We start from the raw sequence: 26,219 nt of genomic DNA on the forward strand, positions 1-26,219 counted from the left end.
GTTATCTATTTATTCTTGGTTCCCACCACTACTCTGACTTGTTGGGTTCCTCTGCTGCGCTTTCAGAGCAATTATATGTATTTCATGGCCTGAAAGCCCCCAAGGGGAGTGCTGAAGTATTGGGAAAATGTTCCTGTTTCCATGTGTGTGCTCTAAGCTGTCTGCCTACTCCACATTGAATGCGCTAAAGCTTCACGCTGTCATATGAGAGTCCTCAGACTTTTTCATGATTAGAAGCAGTTTCATGATCTCCTCTTTAAGTCTGAGACTCACCAATTTCAGAGAAAGAAACATTTGTTTTCGTCAGTTCAATGTTGACTCTATAGTGTTTTCAGTGGTCCTGGGTATTTCTATATCAATTATATTATGGATGTTTCTTTGGAGGTTCACTTAGGGATTTCATTTACTTCAATACCCTTGATCTAAGAGTGGTTCCCTCACTGAGGATCGCTGTCCCCGTAACCAGGCAAGTAGCTGTGGGGAGATGGATTTGATGCTGTGAGGGAGGGAGTCACAGCTGCCTGCCTGTCAGGTCAGCTGAATCTATTTAGGAGAACTTGTGGGGAAGGAGATGGGCCTAGCCAGGCAGTCTGCATTCCTACATCATTTACAACGGTCTATCAAGGTCATTTTTGCAACTGACGTTTGACAAAAATCCCCTGTTCATCTTGAGTGCTGACTCACAGGAAGAATCAGAACGATTCATAAATGGGAGGAATCAAAGGAATTCCAGTTGGGACCACAGTTTGGAACTAAGAAATCAAAGCAGGTATATGTATGAAGAAAACAGGCTGGGGAAAGGAAGAACAGAGGGAAGCAAGCCACTACTTTGTAACTGTATATAAACAAGATCTAGCTTTACACCGGCAGTGCTGGCTGGCCTGCTAGTATGACTCAGCTCAGTTACCATTCCTGGTACTCAGGTGATTGTGGGTATCATGCCCATGACACACCTATGGATGTGGGTACCTGCCAGCTAGTGAAACGGGACACATAGTTATGAGCATGCAAAATGGCCCCATCTCAGAGATGGACAAAAGAGAATTTTTTAAAAGTTAGTGGTGTCAGGGAGTTAATTTGAACAAGTTTGCTGTCTTAGTCCAGGCTGAAAAAAAAAAATTGCTCAATCTAAACAGCCATCAATAATACCACTTTAGGGCTTCCCTGGTGGCGCGGTGGTTGAGAGTCCGCCTGCCGATGCAGGGGACACAGGTTCGTGCCCAGGTCCGGGAAGATCCCACATGCTGCGGAGCAACTGGGCCCGTGAGCCATGGCCACTGAGCCTGCGCGTCCGGAGCCTGTGCTCCGCCACGGGAGAGGCCACAGCAGTGAGAGGCCTGCGTACCACACACACACACACACACACACACACACAAAAACCCCACTTTGTAGTATTTATGCAATGCTTTTCCTTCTTTCATAAGTGCAAACACTTTAAAGCTTACCTCGTGGCTCATCATCACAACCCTCTCCTGAAGGAAAGAGGTAGCTTCACAAACAACTGACCTGAGGCTCAGAGGTGAGTTGACTGTTCTGGAGGGTGGGGGAGAAGGGTTGGGTCACTGAGAGGTAGACCCCTTTTTGGAGCTAGGACTGAATCAGCCCTTAAACAGATGTAAAGTCCTTTAATTTCCATAAGAACCCTATGAGGTGGGTATTATTATTAATTTGGCAGATTGAAGAAAATCATCCAAATCATTGAGCTAATAATGGTAGAATGAAACCATGTATCTGTCATATTCTAGAACCATATTGTTTCTGCTCTACCATATTTTGATTTACCAATTCTAACTGATTAAAGAGGTTGCCTGGAGGGTTCTGTGGAAGCGGTCTCAGCCACATGCAGTTATTCCACCTGGTGCTGGTGGGGATGGGAGGAGTGGCATCGAGTACAGAACCAAAGCCTCATAGAAGGAGGGCTTTTGTCATGGGCTTCATTTCTAAGAGACTCACGGAAGACTTTCTATTACACAAGGGTCCATACTTTGAGGGCGCTAAGGAAGGGCACTGAGAAAGGGCAGCTCCTTAGAACTGCACGTGGGTAACACTTCTCCTTTCCCTCCCCGCTGTTGCCAAGTACGATAACTAGGGAAGGAAACCAGAATATATCGCCCCCAAATATGCCTCTTTGACATAAAAATCATTTCGAGCCCAAGGCTATTAAGCAGCAGGAAATGCAGGAAAAGCTCTCTCCACCCTCCCCTTTTCTGCCTAAAGACAGGACATAAATTCTCCTACTGGAGACAGACTCTTAACCCAGGGACAGCACCACAGGAATCAGCAAACAAACCTCCCTGCATTAGTTACCTCTCATATATTTACCTTCCCACAGTTGGCTGCCTTTGGAAGCCTAAAACTGTATTCCTTTGTACTATTGTTTCTCTACAAGTTTATTGCTCTTTGTTGAAGATACTATATAAGCTGGTGTTCTAAGTTGCCACTTCGGGTTACTTTTCATGAGGTTTCTTCCATGTGACATGTGCAGCGCACATTCATAAACCATTTTTCTCTTGTTAATCTGTCTTTAAGAGCCCCAGCCGAAAACCCAAGATGGGGAGAGGTATACTACCCATCTTCTATGCGAGCTATGGCTAATTTTCTGTTTCTCTCTTTCTCTTTTGCTACTACCTGCTTCTTTATTTTGCCACAAGAGTTTCCTTCCTTAAAATGACATCCTCTCCTTCCTTGAAAGGTAACTATTATGAAACATGGCATGTAGTGGAAATACATTCGCCATGTGAGTGGCCAGTCAGTGTATGATTGGCAGGTTGGTAGATTCTAGACAAGAATTTGGCAGCTCTGATCATAGTAGACAGATGAAGGCAGGATCAGTGTTACCCTCAGTGAAAGGATGAATACACTCCCCTGGATTTATACCACATACCACAGTTCCTGTTTTAGTTTCTGAATGACAAATATTCCTTAGTTTTCTGCTTTTACATCTGTGTTTAAATTGTCAATTTGCAGGATTGGGTTGACAGATTTAAATCCTTGATTCTTTCATATTTTTATAAAAAATGCTTTCATTTTCGTTTGCAAATTATAGCTACAATGTACAACGTAGGAGGTTTTCACACACACAAAGACATCAGTCTTACATTGGAGTCCCAGTGGGCTCATCATTTTTGAGAGTGAAAGATATGGATACCTTTGGATCTGAACCCCTATTAATCCCCAACTTACCGCACCATTTCACCCTCCAGTTTCGATTGGCATCCACTCCACGGCAGCGAAACCTTGAGTTCCTTGACCTTGTTTTTCTCCAAAATCGATCCTAGATGTAATTTTAAAAAGAGGTGCAGAAAAAACACTTAAGAGGTTATTCCCATGCATTTTAGTAGCTCAGTCAGTGAATGAATCACAGCACGGAGGGGAAGGGAGAGTTCCCTTGGGAATAAAGTCCAGGGAGTAGGAATAGGACAGGATTACCATCGGAGACTCAGGTTCATGATCCAGTTTCTGCCACAGACTTTTCTGTTACCTTCTCTTGCCCTCATTTCTTCACAGGCAAAATTGAGTGAGCTGCACTGGACTAGTGATTTTTTTCACAATTTATTTGGAAGGAGAAATCTTTATTTACATGAAATCTTAGGCAAAGCCAAACATAGAAAGGAAATCAAAAGGTTGCTGCTATGCTGGGGAAGGGAGTGAAAGTCCCCTTTGTAGCTCTGGAAGCACTAGGCTAGCTGCCCACCAAGCTTCTTTCCTGTTTCAGGACTGTTTTCCATGAGTTTTTCAGTTGGATAGGCAAAGTGACTTACATTGGTCCAGCTAAAATGGTATCCATCAACGTTAAACACAGGCATGATATAGAAATACAGATGATTCAACATTTTTCTCATGGTTGGGTCACTCCTATATGTTAGAAGAGCCTAAAAGACAAAGGTGACATTTTTCTTACAAACGGATCCCAAATACAGATTTGGAAAATAAATATGAGACATCCTTTCTATCCATGGGAAATACCAAATATGTTGGGTTAAAAAGTAATAAACTAGGGCTTCCCTGGTGGCGCAGTGGTTGAGAGTCCGCCTGCCGATGCAGGGGACACGGCTTCGTGCCCCGGTCCGGGAAGATCCCACATGCCGCGGAGCGGCTGGGCCCGTGAGCCATGGCCGCTGAGCCTGCACGTCTGGAGCCTGTGCTCCACAACATGAGAGGCCACAACAGTGAGAGGCCCACGTATCGAAAAAAAAAAAAAGTAACAAGCTAATATGAACTATATTCTTTGGCATCACATGTTCTTTCTTGAGAATTTTGTCTCAGACTACTTATTACTGATAACATTTTAGTAAAGGTGGCAAAACATTAATTGGGCAGCCTCTGGCAGTATTTCGGATCTCGCTAAACTTTAGGATGATTAAGAAAGCAACAATTTAGATATGCTTTTGTATAATCGGTCCTTTTTAAGATTCCATTCAATTGTGGACAAAACAATTACCTAAATATTTTGATATCCTTACGTGATACATCATAACACAAGCTAGTTATGTCACTTAATTGTTTCTGTCTAATTGGTAGCAGACTCAAGTCTTGGAACTTACTGCATGGACACTCTATTCTCTCCTGACTTTCCTATAAAAAATTTAATGGACAGTTATTTATTGTGTCACCTTTATTGTGCCTCCTTTGAAACCTCACTCTTGTGATTGGGTCTGACCCCAGTCTGAAGATTCTGCACTATTTGGCCTCAAAAGAAGAGCATTGAATGTGCTAAGTCAAGTTAAGAGTACAAACATTTTGCAATACCATTGCTATGGAATGGACTTTTAAAAAGGTTATTTTTGATGCATGTTTGTCTGTTTGTAAAGTACCTTAGAGAAACACATAGAATATTTGTAATAATGGCTGCTGTGGGGAGGGGACTGGGGGACAATATATGGGAAAGAGTATTACCTTTCATTTTATACCCATTTGGATTGTTTGAATTTTAACCATATTAAAACACAATTAAAAGTAAAATAATTGTTAAATTATACATATATCTTGCTTTGGAAAATTCAGTACTTAAAATTTTAATTTTCTTTTACATCCAGTTAAGTAGAATTTCTGAACCCATCATAAGCAGCATTCTGTATTTACACAGTGAGAATTTTGTTCATAGTGCAATCCAATAATACAATTTATTATTAGAAACTATCACTATATTAGAAATAGTAATGAAAATATAGAGATATATTCAAGAATATAAGTCATGAGTTAAATACAATTTTATTAAATATAATTTAAATACCTACGGTATTAACACAAGTTGATAAACATTCTTTTTTTTAACATCTTTATTAGAGTATAATTGCTTTACAATGTTGTGTTAGTTTCTGCTTTATAACAAAGTGAATCAGCTATACGTATACATATATCCCCATATCTCCTCTCTCTTGCATCTCCCTCCCACCCTCCCTATCCCACCCCTCTAGGTGGTCACAAAGCACCAAGCTGATCTCCCTGTGCTATGCGGCTGCTTCCCACTAGCTATCTATTTTACATTTGGTAGTGTATATATGTCCATGACACTCTCTCACTTTGTCCCAGCTTACCCTTCCCCCCACCACCCCATGTCCTCAAGTCCATGCTCTAGTAGGTCTGCGTCTTTATTCCTGTCCTGCCCCTAGGTTCTTCATGACCACCTTTTTTTTTTTTTAGATTCCATATATATGCGTTAGCATACGGTATTTGTTTTTCTCTTTCTGACTTACTTCACTCAATACAATTCTCCTTTATTTAAGATTCAATAATTTGTTGGCCAAATAGCTTCAGTAGAACTTTCATACATGCTTGAATTTCTATTAACAGTCCAGTGCCTCAAACTAGGGGAAAATTCTGGTATGTGATTGTATATACCCTGGAATTTTGTTTTCCTCTAATAAACAGAGGTCCTCCAAAGCTTGGAGGAAGTCTCCTGGTGGGGATGGCAGAGACAAAGTTGTATGATTAGCTAATATTCCTCCCTTAAAGTTAGGGGGTTGTGGCTTTCCATGCCACTCTAGAGAAGAAGAAGAGATGCAAGGAAAGAGATTGGGAGCAACAAGGCAGGAACAAAGGGGAAGGAGAAAGTCATGGTAATTTCTCTCTCTCCTCTCCTAGCATTGGGATCCATGGTCTATTTGTTTCAGTCCAAACGGGGAAGCCTTCCCTTTTCCAAGCACAGAAAGGGTGTTACATGTTAGCACGTAAGTGCCAGACTTGCTGGAGACTTGCATGAGGACTTTCTCATCTTATCCTGCCTTCTCTCCCTCCAGTGCAAATGACTGCCATACTTTTGTATTGGAGAGAATATTATGATCTTCCTTTTTAAAAATCACAGTATACTTTAAGCAAATAGAAAAAATACAGAGAATATTTCATCCATGTGCCCACCAACTACATCTTGCCACATTTATCAGATCTTTTTAAAAGAAAATCAAGACATTATAGATAAAACTAAAGCTCCCTTTTTATCACTCTCAGATCCCATTTTCCTCCCCTCCACCAATCAGGATCCTAAATTTGACATTATCATTTCCATGCATGATTTTCTGTTTTGCTTCATACATACGGATTCATGAACAATATATAATGTGTATGCTTTGAAATTTCATGCCAGTGAGATCATGATGTATCAGTCCTCAGTTGGCTTTTCTCTTCAATATTATGTTTTTGACACTTATTAATTTGATGATTTATTCACTTTAACTGTTATATGGCATTCCATTATAGATAAATGCACAATATATCTATCTCTTATTTTGTTGGTGGACAGTTAGGTTGCTTCTGATATTTCACTGTTACAAGATTGCAGTGAATATTCTTGCACATTTCTCCTAGACATGTGTGACAGTTTCTTTATGATATATATCTAGGAATAATTTGCTGGGTCATGGATTTACATACTTTCCACTTTGCTAAATGTTGCCATTTTCTGTCTAAATCAGTAAATATTTTCATTTGGAGTGAATAAGAGTTCCCATTGTTCTACAACTTAACAAACCTTGGTTTTGTTAAGATTTCAATTAAAAAAAATTAATGGGTATGAAATTATGTTTTGCTGTTTTACTTCATATTTCCCTGATTATAATTTATATTGAAAAGCTTTAATATAATGACAGGCCATTGTATAAATTGCTCATATTTTTGCCCATTTTTTTCTATTAAACTCATTCTTATATTCTGAATATTAATCCTTTGATTATACGCATTATGAACATCTTCCTTTCTTGCAGCTTATTGCTTCCTATTTTCATCACATCCTTGTACTGATACATGTTCTTAACTTTATCAACATTAAATGTATAAGTTTATTTAAGAACCCATCTCTGCCTTAATATCATAAATCTATTATCTTGTATTTTCTTAAAAAGCCGTTTTAAAGTTTCATTTTAAATTTAGGCCTTAAACCTCCCAGAAATGATGTTTTTTACATGATATTCAGTTGCGATTTTTTTGTTTTATTTATTTATTTATTTATTGGCTGCATTGGGTCTTCGTTGCTGTATGTGGGCTTTCTCTAGTTGCTGCGAGCGGGGACTACTCTTCGTTGCAGTGCGAGGGCTTCTCATTGCGGTGGCTTCTCTTGTTGCAGAGCACAGGCTCTAGGCGTGCAGGCTTTAGTAGTTGTGGCCCACAGGCTTCAGCAGTTGTGTCTCGTGGGCTCTAAAGTGCAAGCTCAGTGGTTGTGGCGCACGGGCTTAGTTGCTCCGCGGCATGTGGGATCTTCCCAGACCAGGGCTCGAACCCATGTCCCCTGCATTGGCAGGCGGATTCTTAACCACTGCACCACCAGGGAAGCCCCTCAGTTGGGATTTATTAATTTATTTTTCCATTGTGGAAGCCCAGTTGCACTACTGTACTCATTTGGATGGGTCGTCTTTTCCCCCGTGAGGTAGTATACGACCTCTGTCAAGTATCAAGTTTTCTTTCAAGGGTGGAATTGCTCTAATGCACTTTGGTTTATATCCATTCACCAACACCACACCATGGTTTACATAGAATCTGTTGAGTTTGGTAGGATGTCTCCCCATACTGTCCCACTTCAAAACTGTCTTGGCTATTTTTTTTTTTTTCGCGGTACGCGGGCCTCTCACTGCCGTGGCCTCTCCCGTTGCGGAGCACAGGCTCCAGACATGCAGGCTCAGCGGCCATGGCTTACGGGCCCAGCCACTCCGCGGCATGTGGGATCTTCCTGGACCGGGGCACGAAGCTGTGTCCCCTGCATCGGCAGGTGGACTCTTAACCACTGCGCCACCAGGGAAGCCCTGTCTTGGCTATTTTTGACTCTTCTCCATTTACATTAATTTTGAAACCGAGGTTGAGTACATTACAGATGTTCTATGTTAGGTTGTTTATTTTTTGTCACTAATGGATATTGAATTTTAGCAAATAATCTTTCTTCATGCATTAACATCATCATATAGTTCTTGTTATGATCAATTTCAATAAGTAATTTTCTATCATTAAATCATCCTTGTATTTCTGGGATAAGCCAATTTGGTTATGATATGTACTCTTATGTTGGCTGGATTAAGGTTGCTAATATTTACATCTATATTTTTGAGTGAGATAGGCCTATAATTTTCTTTCTTATTTTGTCTTTGTCTTTGGTATCAGGGTTATATTACTCTATTATTATTTGGGGAGTAAACCATCTAGGCCTAGAACAGAAATGAATTAAATATAAAACAAAGATATGGTAGGGAAGATGTACCTTTGATTTCTGTTTCATTGCTTTCTGCTCTTTATTGTTTCTTTCTTTCATTGACTCTTTTTCTAATTTCTTGAGTTGAAAGCTTAGCTCATTCATTTGGACACCTTATTCTTTTCTAATATATTTATTTAAAACTATAAATTCCCCTTCAATAGTGCATTAGCTACATTTTATATGTTTTGACATATAATTTTACTTCCATTCAGTTGTAAATATCGAAACATTTCTTTGACTTCTTTAAACCACGAGCTCTTCATAAATATTTTTATATTTTAAAATGTGAGGTTTCTTTGAGTCATATATATATATATTTTTTGCAGTACGCGGGCCTCTCACTGCTGCGGCCTCTCCTGTTGCGGAGCACAGGCTCCGGACGCGCAGGCTCAGCAGCCATGGCTCACGGGCCCAGCCGCTCCGCGGCATGTGGGATCTTCCCGGACCGGGGCACGAACCCGTGTCCCCTGCATCGGCAGGCGGACTCTCAACCACTGCGCCACCAGGGAAGCCCTTGAGTCATATTTTTATAAATAGTTTCTAACAACTGCATTACAGCCAGAGCATATGGTCTATGTGATATAGGTTCTTTGGTATCCCTTGAACCTTGCTTTATGTCCTAGTATATCATCAATTTTTGCAAAGGTTCCAGTTGTGCTTGAAAACAATATTCATCCTCTAATTATTGCGTATGGATTCTAGTATGTGTTTATTAGATTAAGCTTATTAATTACACTGTTTTATCATCTATATTGTTTTTAAAAAATTTTTTTAAACAATTAATTAATTTGGCTGTGCCGGGTCTTAGCTGCTGTGTGTGGGATCTTCATTGTGGCATGGGGGGTTTTTTCATAGCAGCATGTGGGCTCTTAGTTGTGGCATGCATGTGGGATCTAGTTCCCTGACCAGGGATCGAACCCGGGACCCCTGCATTGGGATCATGGAGTCTTAACCACTGGACCACCAGGGAAGTCCTTATCTATAGTCTTACTAAAAAATTTTCCTGTCTGCTGTCTTAATCACTGAGCTGTGTTTAAAAACTCAATTATTTTAGATTTATCACTTTTTCTTGTAACTGTCAAATGTCATTTTATATATTTTTAGGCCATTAACATGGCTTCATTTTTTAAAAATTTAGTTAATCAATTAATTATTTTTTGGCTGTGTTGGGTCTTCGTTGCGGCGAGTGGGGGCTACTCTTCATTGTGGTGTGAAGGCTTCTTATTGCGGTGGCCTCTCGTTGCAGAGCACGGGCTCCAGGCGTGTGGGCTCAGTAGTTGTGGCTCGTGGGCTCTAGAGCACAGGCTCAATACTTGTGGCACACGGGCTTAGTTGCTCTGCGGCATGTGGGATCTTCCTGGACCAGGGCTCGAACCCGTGTCCCCTGCATTGTCAGGTGGATTCTTAACCACTGCGCCCCCAGGCAAGTCCACACACGGCTTCATTTTAAAGTTCTTCATTTCCAAACACTACATTAACTAAGGAAGCTGTCCTCTAGTGTTCTATTCTGGAGCGGATCTAATTTCCAAGACTTGCAGAATATGTTCTTTGTCTGACAAATAAACAGGGTGTCATCGTATTGCATATGCTGTATTTTTTTTTTTTTTTTGTGGTACGCGGGCCTCTCACTGCTGTGGCCTCTCCCATTGCGGAGCACAGGCTCTGGACGCACAGGCTCAGCAGCCATGGCTCACGGGCCCAGCCGCTCCACGGCATGTGGGATCCTCCCGGACGGGGGCACGAACCCGTGTCCCCTGCATCGGCAGGCGGACTCTCAACCACTGTGCCACCAGGGAAGCCCTGTATCTATGATTTTTATAACTCTCTAAGAATCGCAGCCATTCTCCATCTGGTCAGACAAACTGAGAATGAGCACCGTGTGATGACTGTCCAGTGCTGAAGAGGACGATTCAGAGACCTCCTTGCTTCAGTGCTTTAAGTAATAGGCCATAGATGATTTCTCTTTTATGGTTTAGGTGATGTTTCTAGAAAAAAAGATGATCATGTGACTTTCTATTTCCTATTACTCTAACATGATAACCGTGAAGAACATGGGGGTATGCTTTCCTTCTAATAGGTAGACTCTTTTTAGCAATCAATTCCCACCACCCATACACACGGAAAAGGAGATGCCTACTAATCAGGTTCCATCTGGGCTTTCCAAATTCAATTTCTTGACTACTGTTGTTGCTTACAAGGAAGATTTAAGTAGTTGTGATCTGAAAGCCAGTCACAAAACAATGCACCACACGCCTCAGTGTGGCAGTCTTTAGGTACTGCACTCACCTTCATCAATCTATTTAAAAATACTTGGCTGAAATGGATTTTGTTTTTAAGTTAAAAGATAAAGTTTTGAGTATAATCTTCTGCTAGGAAAACAATATGTTTGGTATTAGGCTATGGAATTTCTGAAGTTGATGAAGAAAGACAAAGCATGAATCTATTTGGTACTTACCACCTAGCAAGACTACTTTGACTTCCCCATCAATAGATATACATAATATACTAGAATTCACCTAAAGTTTATTTGGTTAAATTCGAAGAAAATTTTTGCAATTACGAAAGTCTTTGTGTGGTGTGACAAGGTTAGGCACAAGAGTTTCCCTCCTTTTCATTGTTTTTGGATTTATTTGGTTGGGTGTTGTTTCTTAGAGCCCTATAGCAACCTGGAATGTGGCATTGTTTTTGAGGATCAGTGTTGCTGGCTTTTAAAAAGGTACCTTCTAAATTTTCCATTATTTTTCTTCTAGAATCATTATAGAAGACCTAAAAATAATAACCACACATTCAGTGAAGTACATACTGGGAGAACTAGTTGTTATAGCTGGGGCCAAAGGAAAGGCACAGTCACCAGACAAGCTTGAAGAATGTTCTCACCTAGAGTGGAGTGGAGTAAAATTATTTAGGGTAGAAAAATTTGTAGCACCAAAGTGGGTGCATCTTGACACAAAGGAGGTATTTACAGTTCAACACTAGGAGAATTAATTAGAGCAGGAGAGGTTTCCACAGAAATTTTTAAAAAAGGGAACGTAATCTATAAAGATATTTGATGTCACACTGTGAGAAGCTCATTAAATACAATATGGTAACCAAATAATAGTTTGGAAGCAGCATGAGCAAAAGGCTCTGTGAATGAAGGGTGGAGAACTGGAAAACCAAATGTGAATCTAGTTATTTTTTTTTTTAAGTGACAAACTATTTAGTAGTGAACTGTACTTATTTTTAGAATGCAGAACTCAAATTTCGTATCCTAAAAAAAGTCCGGGCCTCCCTGGTGGCGCAGTGGTTGAGAGTCCGCCTGCCGATGCAGGGGATACGGGTTCGTGCCCCGATCTGGGAGGATCCCATATGCCGCGGAGCGGCTGGGCCCGTGAGCCATGGCCGCTGGGCCTGCGCATCCGGAGCCTGTGCTCCGCAACGGGAGAGGCCACAACAGTGAGAGGCCCGCATACCGCAAAAAGAAAAAAAGAAAAAAAAAAAAAAAGTCCGTCCCGAAGCTTTGTCTGGCATAAACAACTGGGAAAATGTGTATTTGTATTAATGAAATAAATATTAGTATAAAGAGAGAATTCAGGAAAAACAGTTCACGAATCTAGTTATTTTTATACTTAGTTAATTTATACTTAGAACTTCCCAGAGGGCAGGTGACGACTGAAAAATGTTATCTATTAATCTCTATTTTCTATTAAGAGATATAGATAAATATTTGAAATGTTTTGTATCACCAAGAAGAATATAACATTAGCTGCATGTCCATGCTACATTTTTTCTTAAGTAAAACCACTTCACGTTTCTAGAATTTTTATGAGATAGCTTTAATAACAATGGTTGGTTGTTTTTTCTCAGGGCCAGCAGAGTAGAGGCCAGGACCACCTCTGGCATTATTAAAATCTACTACGTAAGAATCTTTTACCTACAAAAAGAAAACACAGGTGCCCTCACTTTGCATGGCTCTGATATACACGAATTTCAGTAACCATGGTTTAGTTAAATGATATCAGCCCTCCAAGTACAGCCCAAATTTGCTACGAGGGCTAGGTCTTAACTCTACAAATCACTATGCAAATTACAGCTGTGCATCAAGTTCTGTGACAAATTGTGCCACTTCTTGTAAAGTCTGTAGGTGTATGATTGGTCACTGTACATGTGTTACTCAGTTCACAGACAGCAAAGTGTGTAGCTGTGTTGCTCCCTTGTCTTCTGGTGATAAACCCGTGTGGCATTTTACAAAAATGGATATAGTAAGAGAGAATAGGCCAACAAAGCTTAAAGTGCAGCAATAATGCAGATAACGCAGAGGGGAAATGTGAATCAAACGTAAATGGAGTTATAGAAGAAATAGCTGACCCCAGGGATGTGGACACAGCCATCATTCAACTCTAGCTATGCAACCAGAGGAACTTAGTGAAGACAAACTGACTGACATAAATGAGGAAAACGGTCATACTAGAAAGGAGGACGATGTTCCAGAAGAAATGAAGCTGTCAACATTTCACATTAAAGGAACTCTTGTAGGTATTTTTCGACATTGAAAGCACAAAGGAAAAAAATACTGGAAGCTGACCCCAACTATGAAAGGAGTATGACAGTTTGCCAAGGCATAAAAAAGATGCCCACTTCATGTTGTAAGTTATATAATGAGAACGTAAGCACTATCCAAACTACCCGTGATAAAGCTTGTCACAAAGAAACAAGACATTTAATTATCAATATTTCTAATGTTTTAAATTATCGTGTAATAAATATTTCACTATATTTTGGTGATTCCCTTACACATTTATAACAGAGTAAGAGAGTTTCTAATCTTTTGACAAAAATACGTAAAGGTCATGGAACAAACATAATTTTCCCCACTGATTATCAAGATGGATTGTTATGGCTTCAGGTTGCCTGGTCACTTTTATGGAGACAGTCCTGCACTTGTGTGCAGGAAAAGTGAAGACTGCCTGTGTAAACAATGCCCAGAACATTCTCAAATATTGAATAGTGGAGTGCAGTTGATGCAATGGCTTTCAATTCAATTAAAGTGAACAAACATTAATATAGACCCTGCTATGTATAAGACATTATAAATTGAATAAAAAGGGAGAAAGAGCTCGGTTGGAGAGTGCAGAGGATTAAAGAGTAGATTGGGGAAGGGGAGAAGGATGGGAGAATATAAGGAGTTAAAGGCACTAAAGGGCTGGCAGAAAACAAATCAAAATATTGCAATTACGGGGATGGTAGTGAACAAAGAGAATTAAAAAAAATGCAGATCGTTTTTATATGATGAGCTATTTTTTTTATTATGCCATTAAGAACAAAGACTTATTTGCTTACTCAGGTGAACTCACTAGATGTTTGATCTGGCCTTAATTACCCTCTCAATTATTTATTCCCTGGCTTTTGGCACATTTTATACATACAACTTAAGTTCTCTTCTTTAAAAAGCTTATTTTATTTTTAGTAATACATTTCTTAACCAAAACTCTGAGTTTCACACCTACATTTGAGGGTTTATATTATGTTTTTACCTTTAATTTTCAGCAAGACATAATGAGACTGAAAAAGGTGATGATGTAAAAGGAGTGGTTTTGGGGAAGCGCTTGGATTCTGGGAGAAAGAGCCTTCCCATTCTGGAAAGCTTTCCCAGTTGGAGGACGTCTCCCACAATCGCTACTCCAAGTCTTCCTTAGAGCTCTGTCCTATACACACAACCCCCCATAGTCCACAAATACTACTGTTTACCCTGCTCAGAATCATCAGCTGGTTCTTAGAAAATAACTCCCTTTCCTGAAAGTCTCCTCTTCCTGTTTTTGGTTATTTGAACCATCTACATAGTACACCTGAATCACATGCCAGGTTTTGGCACCAGGATTAGCCATCCTTACTGCCGAGTGTAGATGCCTGGGAACATGTAAACGGAGGTGGTTTTCCAGTGTAATCAGGCTGGGCCTGGAAGAGTGAGGTTTCACATCACGTAGCAGCAGAGGAATACCATGGTTCACCTGGGAATTAAGGAAGTTTTCCTTTGCTTTTTCTTCTTTCTTTTCTTTCTTTTTTTGTGCTGCTACCTTTCCGTAACAGGACCAAATTAGATCCACCTGTATAGTATGCTTCTTCAAAGTCTGGAAGAACTTTCCATTTCAGAGCATTCTTGTCCCAGTTTTCTCATGGATCATCTTCTCACAAACCCTTGCTTTGTCTTTGGTCTGCCACTGAGTTAAATAGAATTCATCCATTGATTTTAAGTTACCTGTAGGAATATATGACTCAAGCATAAATGAGTTTGAGAATGAAACTATTCAGTTTTGGCTGGGTTAAATTTGTTTAAAACATCATTTTGGGTTCTGTTTAATACAGAAAATATGGAAAATTCAAAAAAACAGAGAAGAAAAAAAATCACCCATAATTCTTTTAGCGTTTAGTATATTTCTCACGTATATGTATCTCAGATATAGATTTTACAACATGGAAATTATAATGTCCATGCTAGGTTTTTTGTTTTTTTCAGGTTGTAATAAATTTAAAAAATTAAAAACATTTTTATTTTTATGTATTAGTTGTTATTGGAGTATAGTTTACAATGTGTTTCTGCTGTACAGCAAGGTGAATCAGTTATACATATACATATATCCACTCGTTTTTTAGATTTTAGGTCATTAACAGAGTATTGAGTAGAGTTCCCTGTGCTATACAGTAGGTTCTTATTAGTTATCTATTTTATACATAGTAGTGTATATATGTCAATCCCAATCTCCCAATCCATCCCACCCCTCTGCCCCCTTTGGTATCCATACATTTGTTCTTGACGTCTGTGTGTCTATTTCTGCTTTGCAAATAAGTTTATCTATATCATTTTTCTAGATTCCACATATATGCATTAATATACAATATTTGTTTTTCTCTTTCTGACTTACTTCACTCTGTATGACAGTCTCTAAGTCCATCCACATCTCTACAGATGATCCAATTTCATTCCTTTTTATGGCTGAGTAATAGTTCATTGTATGTATGTACCACATCTTCTTTATCTATTCCTCTGTTGATAGACATTTAGGTTGCTTCCATGTTCTGGTTGTTGTAAATAGTGCTGCAGTGAACACTTGGGTACATGTATCTTTTTGAATTATGGTTTTTTCTGGGTATACGCCCAGGAGTTGGATTGCTGGATCATATGGTAGTTCTATTTTTAGTTTTTTAAGGAACCTCAATACTGTTCTCCATAGTGGCTGTACCAATTTACTTTCCCACTAACTGTAGGAGGATTCCCTTTTCTCCACACCCTCTCCGGCATTTATTGTTTGTAGAGTTTTTGATGGTGGCTATTCTGACCGGTGTGAGGTGATACCTCATTGTAGTTTTGACTTGCACTTCTCTGTTAATTAGTGACGTTGAGCATCTTTTCACGTGCTTCTTGGCCATCTGTATGTCTTCTTTGGAGAAATGTCTATTTAGATCTTCTGCCCAGTTTTTGATTGGGTTGTTTGTTTTTTTTTTGACACTGAGCTACATGAGCTGTTTATGTATTTTGGAGATTCAACCCTTGTTGGTCACTTCGTTTGCAAATATTTTCTCCCATTGTGTGGGTTGTCTTTTTTCATTTTGTTTATGGTTTCCTTTGCTGTGTGTCCATGCTGTTTCTTTTTATTTTTATTTTATTGACATAGCAGCATGTCACAGGCAGTTTCCCGTATCTTTAAATGCTCCTTTAATATATTTTATAAAGTCAGGGCTATCAATCATTTCTTCTATGCCTTCCTCCTTTCTTTGCTTTTATGCTTGGAAATGTCTTCCTCACTTGGAAATCAAATGAATATTTCCCAGAGTTACTTTCTAAATATTCTATGAATAATGACTGGTCAAATTTGTCCCAGCAATGTAGAATTATTAGAGGCAAAAATTAAGTGCTATACATAACTCTGGGCCAGCTAGCACCAGCCATGGCTTGACATACTCAACCCTGGAGATTGACAATTTTAAACTCTCAAAAGTGAACAAAGCCCAAATTACCTCATTCAGTTGGTGATGATTCTGAGAAACGAAGCAAATGCCATTCCATCAGTGTTGGCAACAAAGAATTAAGTGGCCTTTCCACAATTAAAAATATAAAACAATGAAAAATAAAAAGATGTTCAAAATGGGCTGCTGTTGAAAATTGCTTGCCTACCCCAACTATCAATATGACTCCCCCCTGGACTTCCCTGGTGGCTCAGTGGTTAAGAATCTGCCGGTCAATGCAGGGGACACGGGTTTGAGCCCTGGTCCAGGAAGATCCCACGTGCTGCAGAGCAGTTAAGCCTGTGTGCCACAACTACTGAGCCCACGTGCCACAACTACTGAAGCCTGTGCACCTAGAGCCCGTGCTCTGCAACAGAGAAGCCACTGCAATGTGAAGCCCGCACACCGCAACGAAGAGTAGACCCCGCTCGCTGCAACTAGAGAAAGTCTGTGCGTGGCAACAAAGACCCAATGCAGCCAAAAATAAATAAATTTTAAAAAATTTCAAGCTTATAAGAAAAAAAAAAGTGACCCCCTGAACTTGTGCCAGAACTGCAGTGGTGAACTGTTGCAATCTTCTACCCCTTTCCTGTCTCTTATCGGATTAAGTAATAGAGTCAAGAAAAGTATTTGAAAACAATTCTGTTTTGGTTGGCAAAATCACTGGAATTTATTCTTGGATGTCTGTTGCCGAAATTAAGCCTGTGAATCAGGTATTCGGTTATTTGGCTGCTTACTGAGTCTCTTTAACCTCTCATCAGAGAGTATTTGATTCTTTTGGTCCTTGAGAATCAAGGTGCATGACAGCAGTTGTTTTTTTTTGTTTGTTTTTGTTTTTTTTTGGTGGTCCTGTGTCTCTCTCTGCAATATTCACAGTGCCTGGCCTGTTGCATGGGTAGGCACTTAGTAATTACTTGTTGATTAAATTAATCATTTAACCTGCTTAATGTAGTGGTGTTGGGTTCTTCCCTTCAGACTAGTGATATTGCCAGCATTTCAACCGATACTCCCACAACTTCAATGACACCATCGCTCTCTCAGGCATCTTTGACCCATCCTGCACTTTTGTCCCCCTATCAAGCCAGTCATCAATTCCTAAAGACTTCCTTTATTGGTGCTGCCTTCTGTGTTTGTGTCTTATCTCCCCAGTAGAATTGTAGTAAATGAATTGAGAAGAGAGTTAATGTCTTGTAATTACAGTACTTGTACCATTACAGAACTTAGCAAGCTGCCTTCACATAACAAAGTATTGCTCAGTAAGCCTTTGGCTGAATGAATGAAGGAAGGAAGGAATGATTTTTTCATTTGAACTATATACACCCTTTCTTTACTTTCCATTCCTACATCTACTCTTCCTGTCCACGTGTAGATTCTTGCCCTAAACACTTCTAGTTTGTTGCCCTGACTCTGGGCTCCTCCTTTCTGTCATCCATATATCACTGCCTTTCATTTTTAAACTGATAGTGATGCGTGTTTTCACTACATATCAGTATTTTCTCATTTTTCTTTATTGGACCAAACGGTTGGCTTCCAAGGCTAACTATAATTTTTTAGTCAGTCTCATATTGCATTAGAATCTAGTCACACAGACTATAGCCTTTGGTCTCACTAATCTACACCATGTTCTCAACATTAGTGTTTTGTCTTTTTTAGAACAGTATTATATCTCCCTGATCAAATTCCCACTCCTCAGTCAAGGCCTAATGACACTCACTTCCCCACAGATTTTCCCCAAACCTTGTCTTCTTCCAAAGTCTCATGGATTTCTCTGATTCTTGAATTCTTTCAGCTACTATAGTCAGTATAATTTAATCCCCAAAGGTACACTGGTTTTTTTTTTTGTTTGTTTTTTTGTTTTTGGCGTTACACGGGCCTCTCACTGTTGTGACCTCTCCCGTTGCGGAGCACAGGCTCCGGACGTGCAGGCTCAGCGGCCATGGCTCACGGGCCCAGCTGCTTCGCGGCATGTGGGATCTTCCCAGACCGGGGCACGAACCCGTGTCCCCTGCATTGGCAGGCGGACTCTCAACCACTGTGCCACCAGGGAAGCTCACTTTCTTCATTTTTTAAATTGAGATGTAATTCATTTAAAAGTATACATTTCAGGGCTTCCCTGGTGGCGCAGTGGTTAAGAATCCACTTGCCAATGCAGGGTTCAAGCCCTGGTCCGGGAAGATCCCACATGCCGCGGAGCAACTCTACCCGAGTGCCACGACTACTGAAGCCCACGTGCCTAGAGACTGTGCTCTGCAACAAGAGAAGCCACTGCAACGAGAAGCCTGCGCACCGCAATGAAGAGAAGCCCCCGCTCTCCGCAACTACAGAAAGCCCATGCTCAGCGATGAAGACCCAACACAACCAAAAATAAATAAATAAAATAAATAGATTTATATTTTTAAAAAAGTATACAGTTCAGTGGTTTTTTAGTATATTCATAATGTTGAGCAGTGGTCATCACTATCTAATTCTAGAACTTTTCCATCACCTCAAAAAGAAACATGGTACCTGTTAGAGCCACTCTCAATTCCCCTCTCCCCTCACCCTCTGGCAACCACTAATCTACCTCCTGTTTCTATAAATTTGCCTATTCTGGACATTTCATATAAATGGAAAGATACATTATGTGGTCTTTCGTGTCTGGCATTTCACTTAACATGTTTTTCAAGGTTCATCCCTGTTGAAGCTTGTGTTATACTTCATTATGGCTGAATAATATCCCATTGTATGGATATACTGCATTTTTGGACATCTGAGTTGCTTCTACTTTTTGGCTGTTATGAAATATGCTGCTATAAACATGTACACATTTCTGTGTGGATATATGTTTTCATTTCTCTTGCTTATATACACAGGAGTGGAATTTTGCTGTTGCATGGGTAACTCTATGTTTAACTTGTTGAGGAACTGCTAATCTGTTTTTAACCCTATTTTTAACTTGGTAGTTTCCTTTGCTTTGTAATTTAATTTTTAAGTCCATGACTTTTAAGGTTTGTGAGTGTTTCTTAAGTCTCTATCTGCTGTCTATTTTCTTTGTTCCCTGCCCTCTGTTTGCCCTTATATTTAAGTCTCTTACTCTTCTGCAAATAATATCTTCACTTTTGCAGAAAGATAACCTCCAAGTTCTGTATATTAACCTCTGTTTCCTTCTCCTTATTTATCTATTCTAGTTTTCTTTCTTTGATGAATTAATTTAGTGTCTATATCATCCCCCTTGGCCCATGACAAATTTAAGAAAACTTTATTACCAAAAGGTACTGTTTCTTAAAGCGCCTTTTGGTTTCATGGTCAAGGGGCATCTCCGGTACACGTTTTGATAGTAAGTCTACGAAGTTGTTCCCCCCTACGTCCCCCTCCCCCAAACCCCCCACCATACTATAAATGTAACATTAATGATGGTCTGCTAACTTGCTATAAAGAAGCATTGAACAAGAGAATGATTTTGCAGTCCAGGCGCACCTTCCTTGGTTTCCTTTATTTTGCTTACAAGATAGAAAAATTTGTAAAATGAATACTAGGAAAAAAAGAGGTGGCAAGTATTGAAATCGAAAGTGATGGCTCTATATTTTTCAACATAATTAAATGATTTTCAGTTTAAAAGATAGAAGCCCACAATCGGGTTGTGTATTTTGCATTTTAAAAATGTCTACCAGCCAGTAGTTATATGTTGAGTTAATGAATACAACTATCACATGTTGAGATAATGAATTCATTTGAGCAATTTTCAAAATAGCAAAATAATCAAGTCCATCTAACCAGTCAGTTAAGCCAGGTAGTTTGCTCTGTGTCACTGTTTTCTGAGCTTTGTGTGTCCAAGACACTCATGGACTCATCCTCTAAACTGGAGTGGGGAGCATCCCAGGGCCTGGCATGGGAGAGTCAAGCTGGTCGAAGAAGAGAGGGACATACAGAGCCAGAGCCACAGGCTGATGCTTCTGGTTTCCACGGTGCAGTGAGTGAGTCAGGGTCAGTTGATAAGGATTATACACAGCAGAGAGGAGAGAGCTGAAATTTCCTTTGATGCTCTAGGCAGAAAATAGCACCTGGTTCCAAAGAGCATGAAACCCAGGAGTATGGAGACCTGGTTACTCTTCTTACATTTTTTTTTTTTTTTTTTTTTGCGGTATGCGGGCCTCTCACTGCTGCGGCCTCCCCCGTTGCGGAGCACAGGCTCCGGACGCGCAGGCTCCGGACGCGCAGGCTCAGCGGCCATGGCCCACGGGCCCAGCCGCTCCGCGGCATATGGGATCCTCCCAGACCGGGGCACGAACCCGCATCCCCTGCATCGGCAGGCGGACTCTCAACCACTTGCGCCACCAGGGAGGCCCCTTCTTACATTTTTTGTTTGTTTGTTTTTGCGGTACGTGGGCCTCTCACCGCTGCGGCCCCTCCCGTTGCGGAGCACAGGCTCCGGATGCGCAGGCTCAGCGGCCATGGCTCACGGGCCCAGCCACTCTGTGGCACGTGGTATCCTCCCGGACCGGGGCATGAACCCGTGTCCCCTGCATCGGCAGGCGGACGCTCAACCACTGCGCCACCAGGGACGCCCTTACAATACATTTTAAATGTTGAGATAAATGTAGATTTGCATGTAATTCTAAGAATTAATACAGAGAAATCCCTTGTACCCTTGACCCACTTTCCCCCAATGGTAATATTTTACAAAAGTATAGTATAATATAACGATCAGGGTACTGGAATTGATGCAGTCAAGATACAGAACCTCTCCATCGCTACAAAGACCCCTCATGATGCCCTTTTATAGCCACATCCCTTAACCCCCAGCAACCACTAATCTCTTCTCCATTTCTATACAGTTGACCCTTGAACAATGTGCAGGTTGGGTTGTTCACCGTCCCAAAGCAGTTGGAAATCTACGTATAACTTTACAGTTGGCCCTCCGTAGCTACTGTTTCACATCCCGGGATTCAACCAACTGAGGATCATGTAGTACTGTAGTACGTATTTATTGAGAAAAATCTGTGTATAAGTAGACCCCTGCAGTTCAAACCCATGTTGTTTAAGAGTCAACTGTAATTTTATCACCTCAAGAATATTATATAAATGAAATCATACACTATCTATTTGGGATTGGTTTTTCATTGTATAATTCTCTGGAGATTCATTCACATTGTTTTGTGTTTCCATAGTTCGTTCCTTTTTTTTTGGTTTGCTGAGTAGTTTTCCATGGTATGCATGTACTAGTTTGTTTAACCATTTGCCCATTGAAGGATATCTGGCTTGTTTCCAGTTTTTGGTTGTTATAGATAAAGCTGCTATAAAAATTCATGTACAGATTTTTGAGCAAACATAAGTTTTAATTTCTCTGGGATAAATGCTGAGAGTGCAGTTATTGGGTTATATGAGAGTGGCATGTCTTCTTTTAAAAGAAACCGTTAACTGTTTTCAGCAGTAGCTCCATTGTTTTACATTCCCACCAGCAGTGTGTGAGCAATCCAGTTTTTCCCCATCCTCCCCAGCATTGGCTGGTGAGACAGTCTCTCCCCCTTTCCCCCGTGTGTGTGTGTGTGTGTGTGTGTGTGTGTGTGATTTTAGCCATTCTGACGGGTGTCTAGTGATAGCTCATTGTGGTTTGAATTTGAATTGCCCAAATGGCATCTTTTTGTGTGCTTTTTTTTTTTTTTTGCCATCTGTATACTCTTTTTGGTGAAATGTCTCTTTGTCTTTTGCCCATTTTCTAATTGGATTGCTTGCCTTTTTATTGTTAAGTTTTGAGTTTATATATCCAAATATGAATCCTTTCTCAGATATATGGCAAAGTTTGTAGCCTGTATTTTTCTTCTTCTTAACAGGGCCTTTCACACAGCAAAGTTTAAAATGTTTATTTTATTATGTTTGATAATGTCCAGTTTATCAACTTTTCCTTTTATGGAGCATGCTTTTTGTGTCAAGTCTAAGGACTTTTTTGCCTAGCTTTAGATACTGAAGATTTCTTCCTATTCTAAACATTTTATAATTTTACATTTTACATTTAAGTCCGTGATCCATTTTGAGTTAATTTTTGTATAAGCAATGAGACTTGGGTTGAAATTCATTTATTTGCCTATGGAAGTCCACTTGCTCCAGCACCATCTGTTGAACAGTATGTCTTTCCTTCATTGAATTGCTTTTGCACCTTTGTCGAAAATCACTTGGGCATGTTTGTGTAGGTCTCTTTCTGGGTCTTCTGTTCCATTCATCTCCGTCCCTTCACCAGTACCACATACTTTTGATGACCAGCGATATAATACGTCTTGAAGTTGGGTAGAATGATTCTTTTACAAAATAGTTTTAGCTCTTCTAGTTCCTTTGCCTTTCCATATAAAGTTTAGAATAATTTTACCTATATCTACAAAAAGTCTTGCTGGAATTTTTATAGGAATTATGTTAAACATATATCAATTTGGGGAGAATTGACATTTTTCTGTATTGAGTCTTCCAATCCATGAATATGGTAGGTTTCTCTGTATATTTAGATTTTGCTTGATTTTTTTGATCAGTGTTTTGTCGTTTTCAGCATATAAGTCCTATACTTGTTTTGTTAGATTTACCCCTAAGTATTTCATTTTACAAGTAATTATAAATGGTATTATATTTTTAATTTCAGCATCCACATGTTCCTTGCTAGTATATAGAAATACAGTTGATTTTTGTATGTTTATTTTCTGTCCTGTGATCTTGCTGAACTCACTTACTAGTTCTATTTCCCTGTAGAGTCCTTGGGATTTTGTGTGTAGACAATCATGTCATTGACAAATAGGAAAATTTTATTTATTCCTTTCCGATCTGTATGTCTTTTATTTCCTCTTCTTCTACGGACTAGAACTTTCAGCACTATGTTAATTAAGAGTGGTGAGAGTGGACATCCTTACCTTGTTCCTGACCTTAGGAGGAAGCATTTGGTCATTTACCATTAGGTGTAATGTTTGCTGTAGGATTTTCATAGATGTTCTTTATAAAATTGAGGAAGTTCCCCTCTATTCCTGTTTTTCTGGGAGTTTTTACCATGAATGTTGAAGTTTGTCAAGGTCTTTTTCTGTATCAATTGATAAGATTATGTAGACTTATCTGTTCTTCAGTTTGTTAATATGGTAGATTACATTGGTTGAATTTCAAATATTAAAACGGGCTTGGATCCTTGCAATAAACCCCACTTGGTCATGGTGTAGAATTATTTTTTAGATTACTAAATTCTATTTGCTAATATTTCGTTAAAGATCTCTGAATCTATTTTCTAGTTTTGTTTCCTATTGTTTTTGTCTGATTTTTGTATTAGGGTAATACTAGCTCTATAAACGAATTGAAAATATTCTCTCCTCATGTCTCAGATTGTGTAGAATTGGTCTCAATTCTTTAAACATTTGGTAGAATTCTTCAGTAAAACCTTCTGGGTCTGGAGATTTCTTTCTTTCCTCTTTTTGAATTTTAAAATTACGAATTCAGTGTCCTTAATGGTAATAGGCATATTCAAATTATTTCATAATGGATGAGTTGTAATAGTTTGTGTTTTTCAATTTACTGGTACATTTTGCCTACGCTGTCAAATTTATATGTGTAGGGTCATACATAGTATTCTCTTATTGTCCTTTTGATATCTGCAGGGTTTGTAGTGACATCTCTTTCACTCCTAACATTGGTAATTTGTATCTTCTTTTTTCTTTGTCTCTTTTGCTAGAACTTTGTTAATTTCATCGGTCTTTTCAAGAACCAGTTCCTTGTTTCACTGATTTTCCCTAATGATTTTCTGTTTTCAATTTCATTGATTTTTGCTCTTATCCATATTACTTCCTTCTGCTTGCTTTGGCTTTATTTTCTATTCTTTTTCTAGGTTCTTGAGGTGAGAGCTTTGATTACTGTTTTGAGAATTTCCCTCTTTTCTAATGTATGCATTTAGTGCTATAAATTTCCCTCTTAGCATTGTTTTAGCTGTGTCCCACAAATTTTGATATGTTGTATTTTCGTTTTCATTCAGTTCAATGTATTTTTAAAATTTCCCTTGAGATTTTATCTTTGACCCATGAATAATTCAGAAGCATCTTAATTTCCAAGTGTTTGGAGGTTTCCTGTTATCTTTCTGCCCCCAATTTCTAGTTTGATTTCATTGTTGTCAGAAAACACAGTCTGTCTGATTTCATTTCCTTTAAATTTGTTGAGGTTTGTATTTTGGTCCATGTTATGGTATATCTTGGTATATGTTCCGTAGGCACTTGAAAAGAATGTGTATTCTGCTGTTGTTGGGTTGGATGATCCATAAATGTGACTTAGATCCTGCTGGTTGATAGTGTTGTTGAGTTCTTTCATATCCTGGTTGACTTCTTTCTAATGATTCTCTTTGGTTATTTTAGAATACGACCTTGCTGATACCACTACTGAGTTGATTTTATTAACTGCTGATTATATGCTAAGCACTCTGTTAAGACCTTTACAAGAATTATATAATTTAATCCTCCCAGTAAACCAGTGTGTCACATATTATTATTATTATTATTATTATTATTATTTGCTGTACGCGGGCCTCTCACTGCTGTGGCCTCTCCCGTTGCGGAGCACAGGCTCCGGACACACAGGCTCCGCGGCCATGGCTCGCGGGCCCAGCTGCTCTGCGGCATGTGGGATCTTCCGGGATTGGGGCACGAACCCGTGTCCCCTGCATCGGCAGGCGGACTCTCAACCACTGCGCCACCAGGGAAGCCCCTGTCACATATTATTAATACTGAGGTTCAGAGAGGTTAAACGACTTGCCCGCCAAGGTCATACAGCTGGGAAATGGCAGAGCTGGCATTCCAACCCAGGGCTGTCTGACTACTAAATGTGTGCATGTAACCTCTGTGCAATCTGCTGTTCTATCAGGATTTAGGACTCGATGGGTTTTCTTCCAGTTCACATTTGAGTAAGGATACAAACATTATAGTAGTGGCTGTGGGGAAAGTCCCACCAAGGTATGGTTGGCAGCCTCCCCAGTGATTTCCACTTCTTGGCATTCATGCTCTTGGGTAATGCCCTCCCCTTGAATACAGTCTGGACCTATTGACTCACTTCTAATGGACAGAATATGGCAAAAGTGATGGGGGGATGTCATTTCTGAAATTAGGTTACAAAGAGACTGTGGTTTCTGTCTTGGGCCTGTTCACGCTCTCTCCCTCTCTCCCTCTCATCTGCTCTGAGGGCAGCCAGGTGCTGGGTTGTGAGCTGTCCTATGGCGATGCCCACGTGGCAAGGAACTGATGTCTCTGGCTCACAGCCCTGGGGGACCTGAGGCTGCCAGCAGCCACATGAATGAGCTCAGAAACAGATCCCCCATACAAGCCTTGAGATGGCCAAAGCTCCAGCTGACACCTTGACTGTGCCTTGTGAGAGACCCTTAGCCAGAGGCACCCAGCTAAGCTGTGCCTAGATTGCTAACCCACAGAAACTATCAAGTAATAGATGTTTGTTGTTTTAAGCTATTGAATTTGGGGGAAAACACCAAGAAAGAGAGAAAGCAAAGGAAAGAAGCCAAAATTTTGGCTTCTGACACCATCCCCTTCTTTGGGGGTTGAAATTCCAGGGAAATCAAGAGATGGTAGAA

At 39.9% G+C, this 26,219-nt stretch overlaps 1 protein-coding gene across 1 annotated transcript in view; it reads right to left on the bottom strand.

Moving 5' to 3' along the window:
• Positions 1 to 26,219, bottom strand: part of CPA6 (carboxypeptidase A6) — a 266,531-nt gene that overhangs the window by 39,033 nt on the left and 201,279 nt on the right. The window contains exons 7-8 of the mRNA XM_060116340.1: positions 3,762 to 3,872; positions 3,184 to 3,274 (exon numbers count right to left, since the gene is read on the bottom strand). Coding sequence (XP_059972323.1) covers positions 3,184 to 3,274; positions 3,762 to 3,872 — 202 coding nt within the window. The remainder of the gene's footprint in view (positions 1 to 3,183; positions 3,275 to 3,761; positions 3,873 to 26,219) is intronic.

The sequence above is a fragment of the Mesoplodon densirostris genome, chromosome 13, assembly GCF_025265405.1.
Source record: "Mesoplodon densirostris isolate mMesDen1 chromosome 13, mMesDen1 primary haplotype, whole genome shotgun sequence".
Taxonomy (NCBI): Eukaryota; Metazoa; Chordata; class Mammalia; order Artiodactyla; family Ziphiidae; genus Mesoplodon; species Mesoplodon densirostris.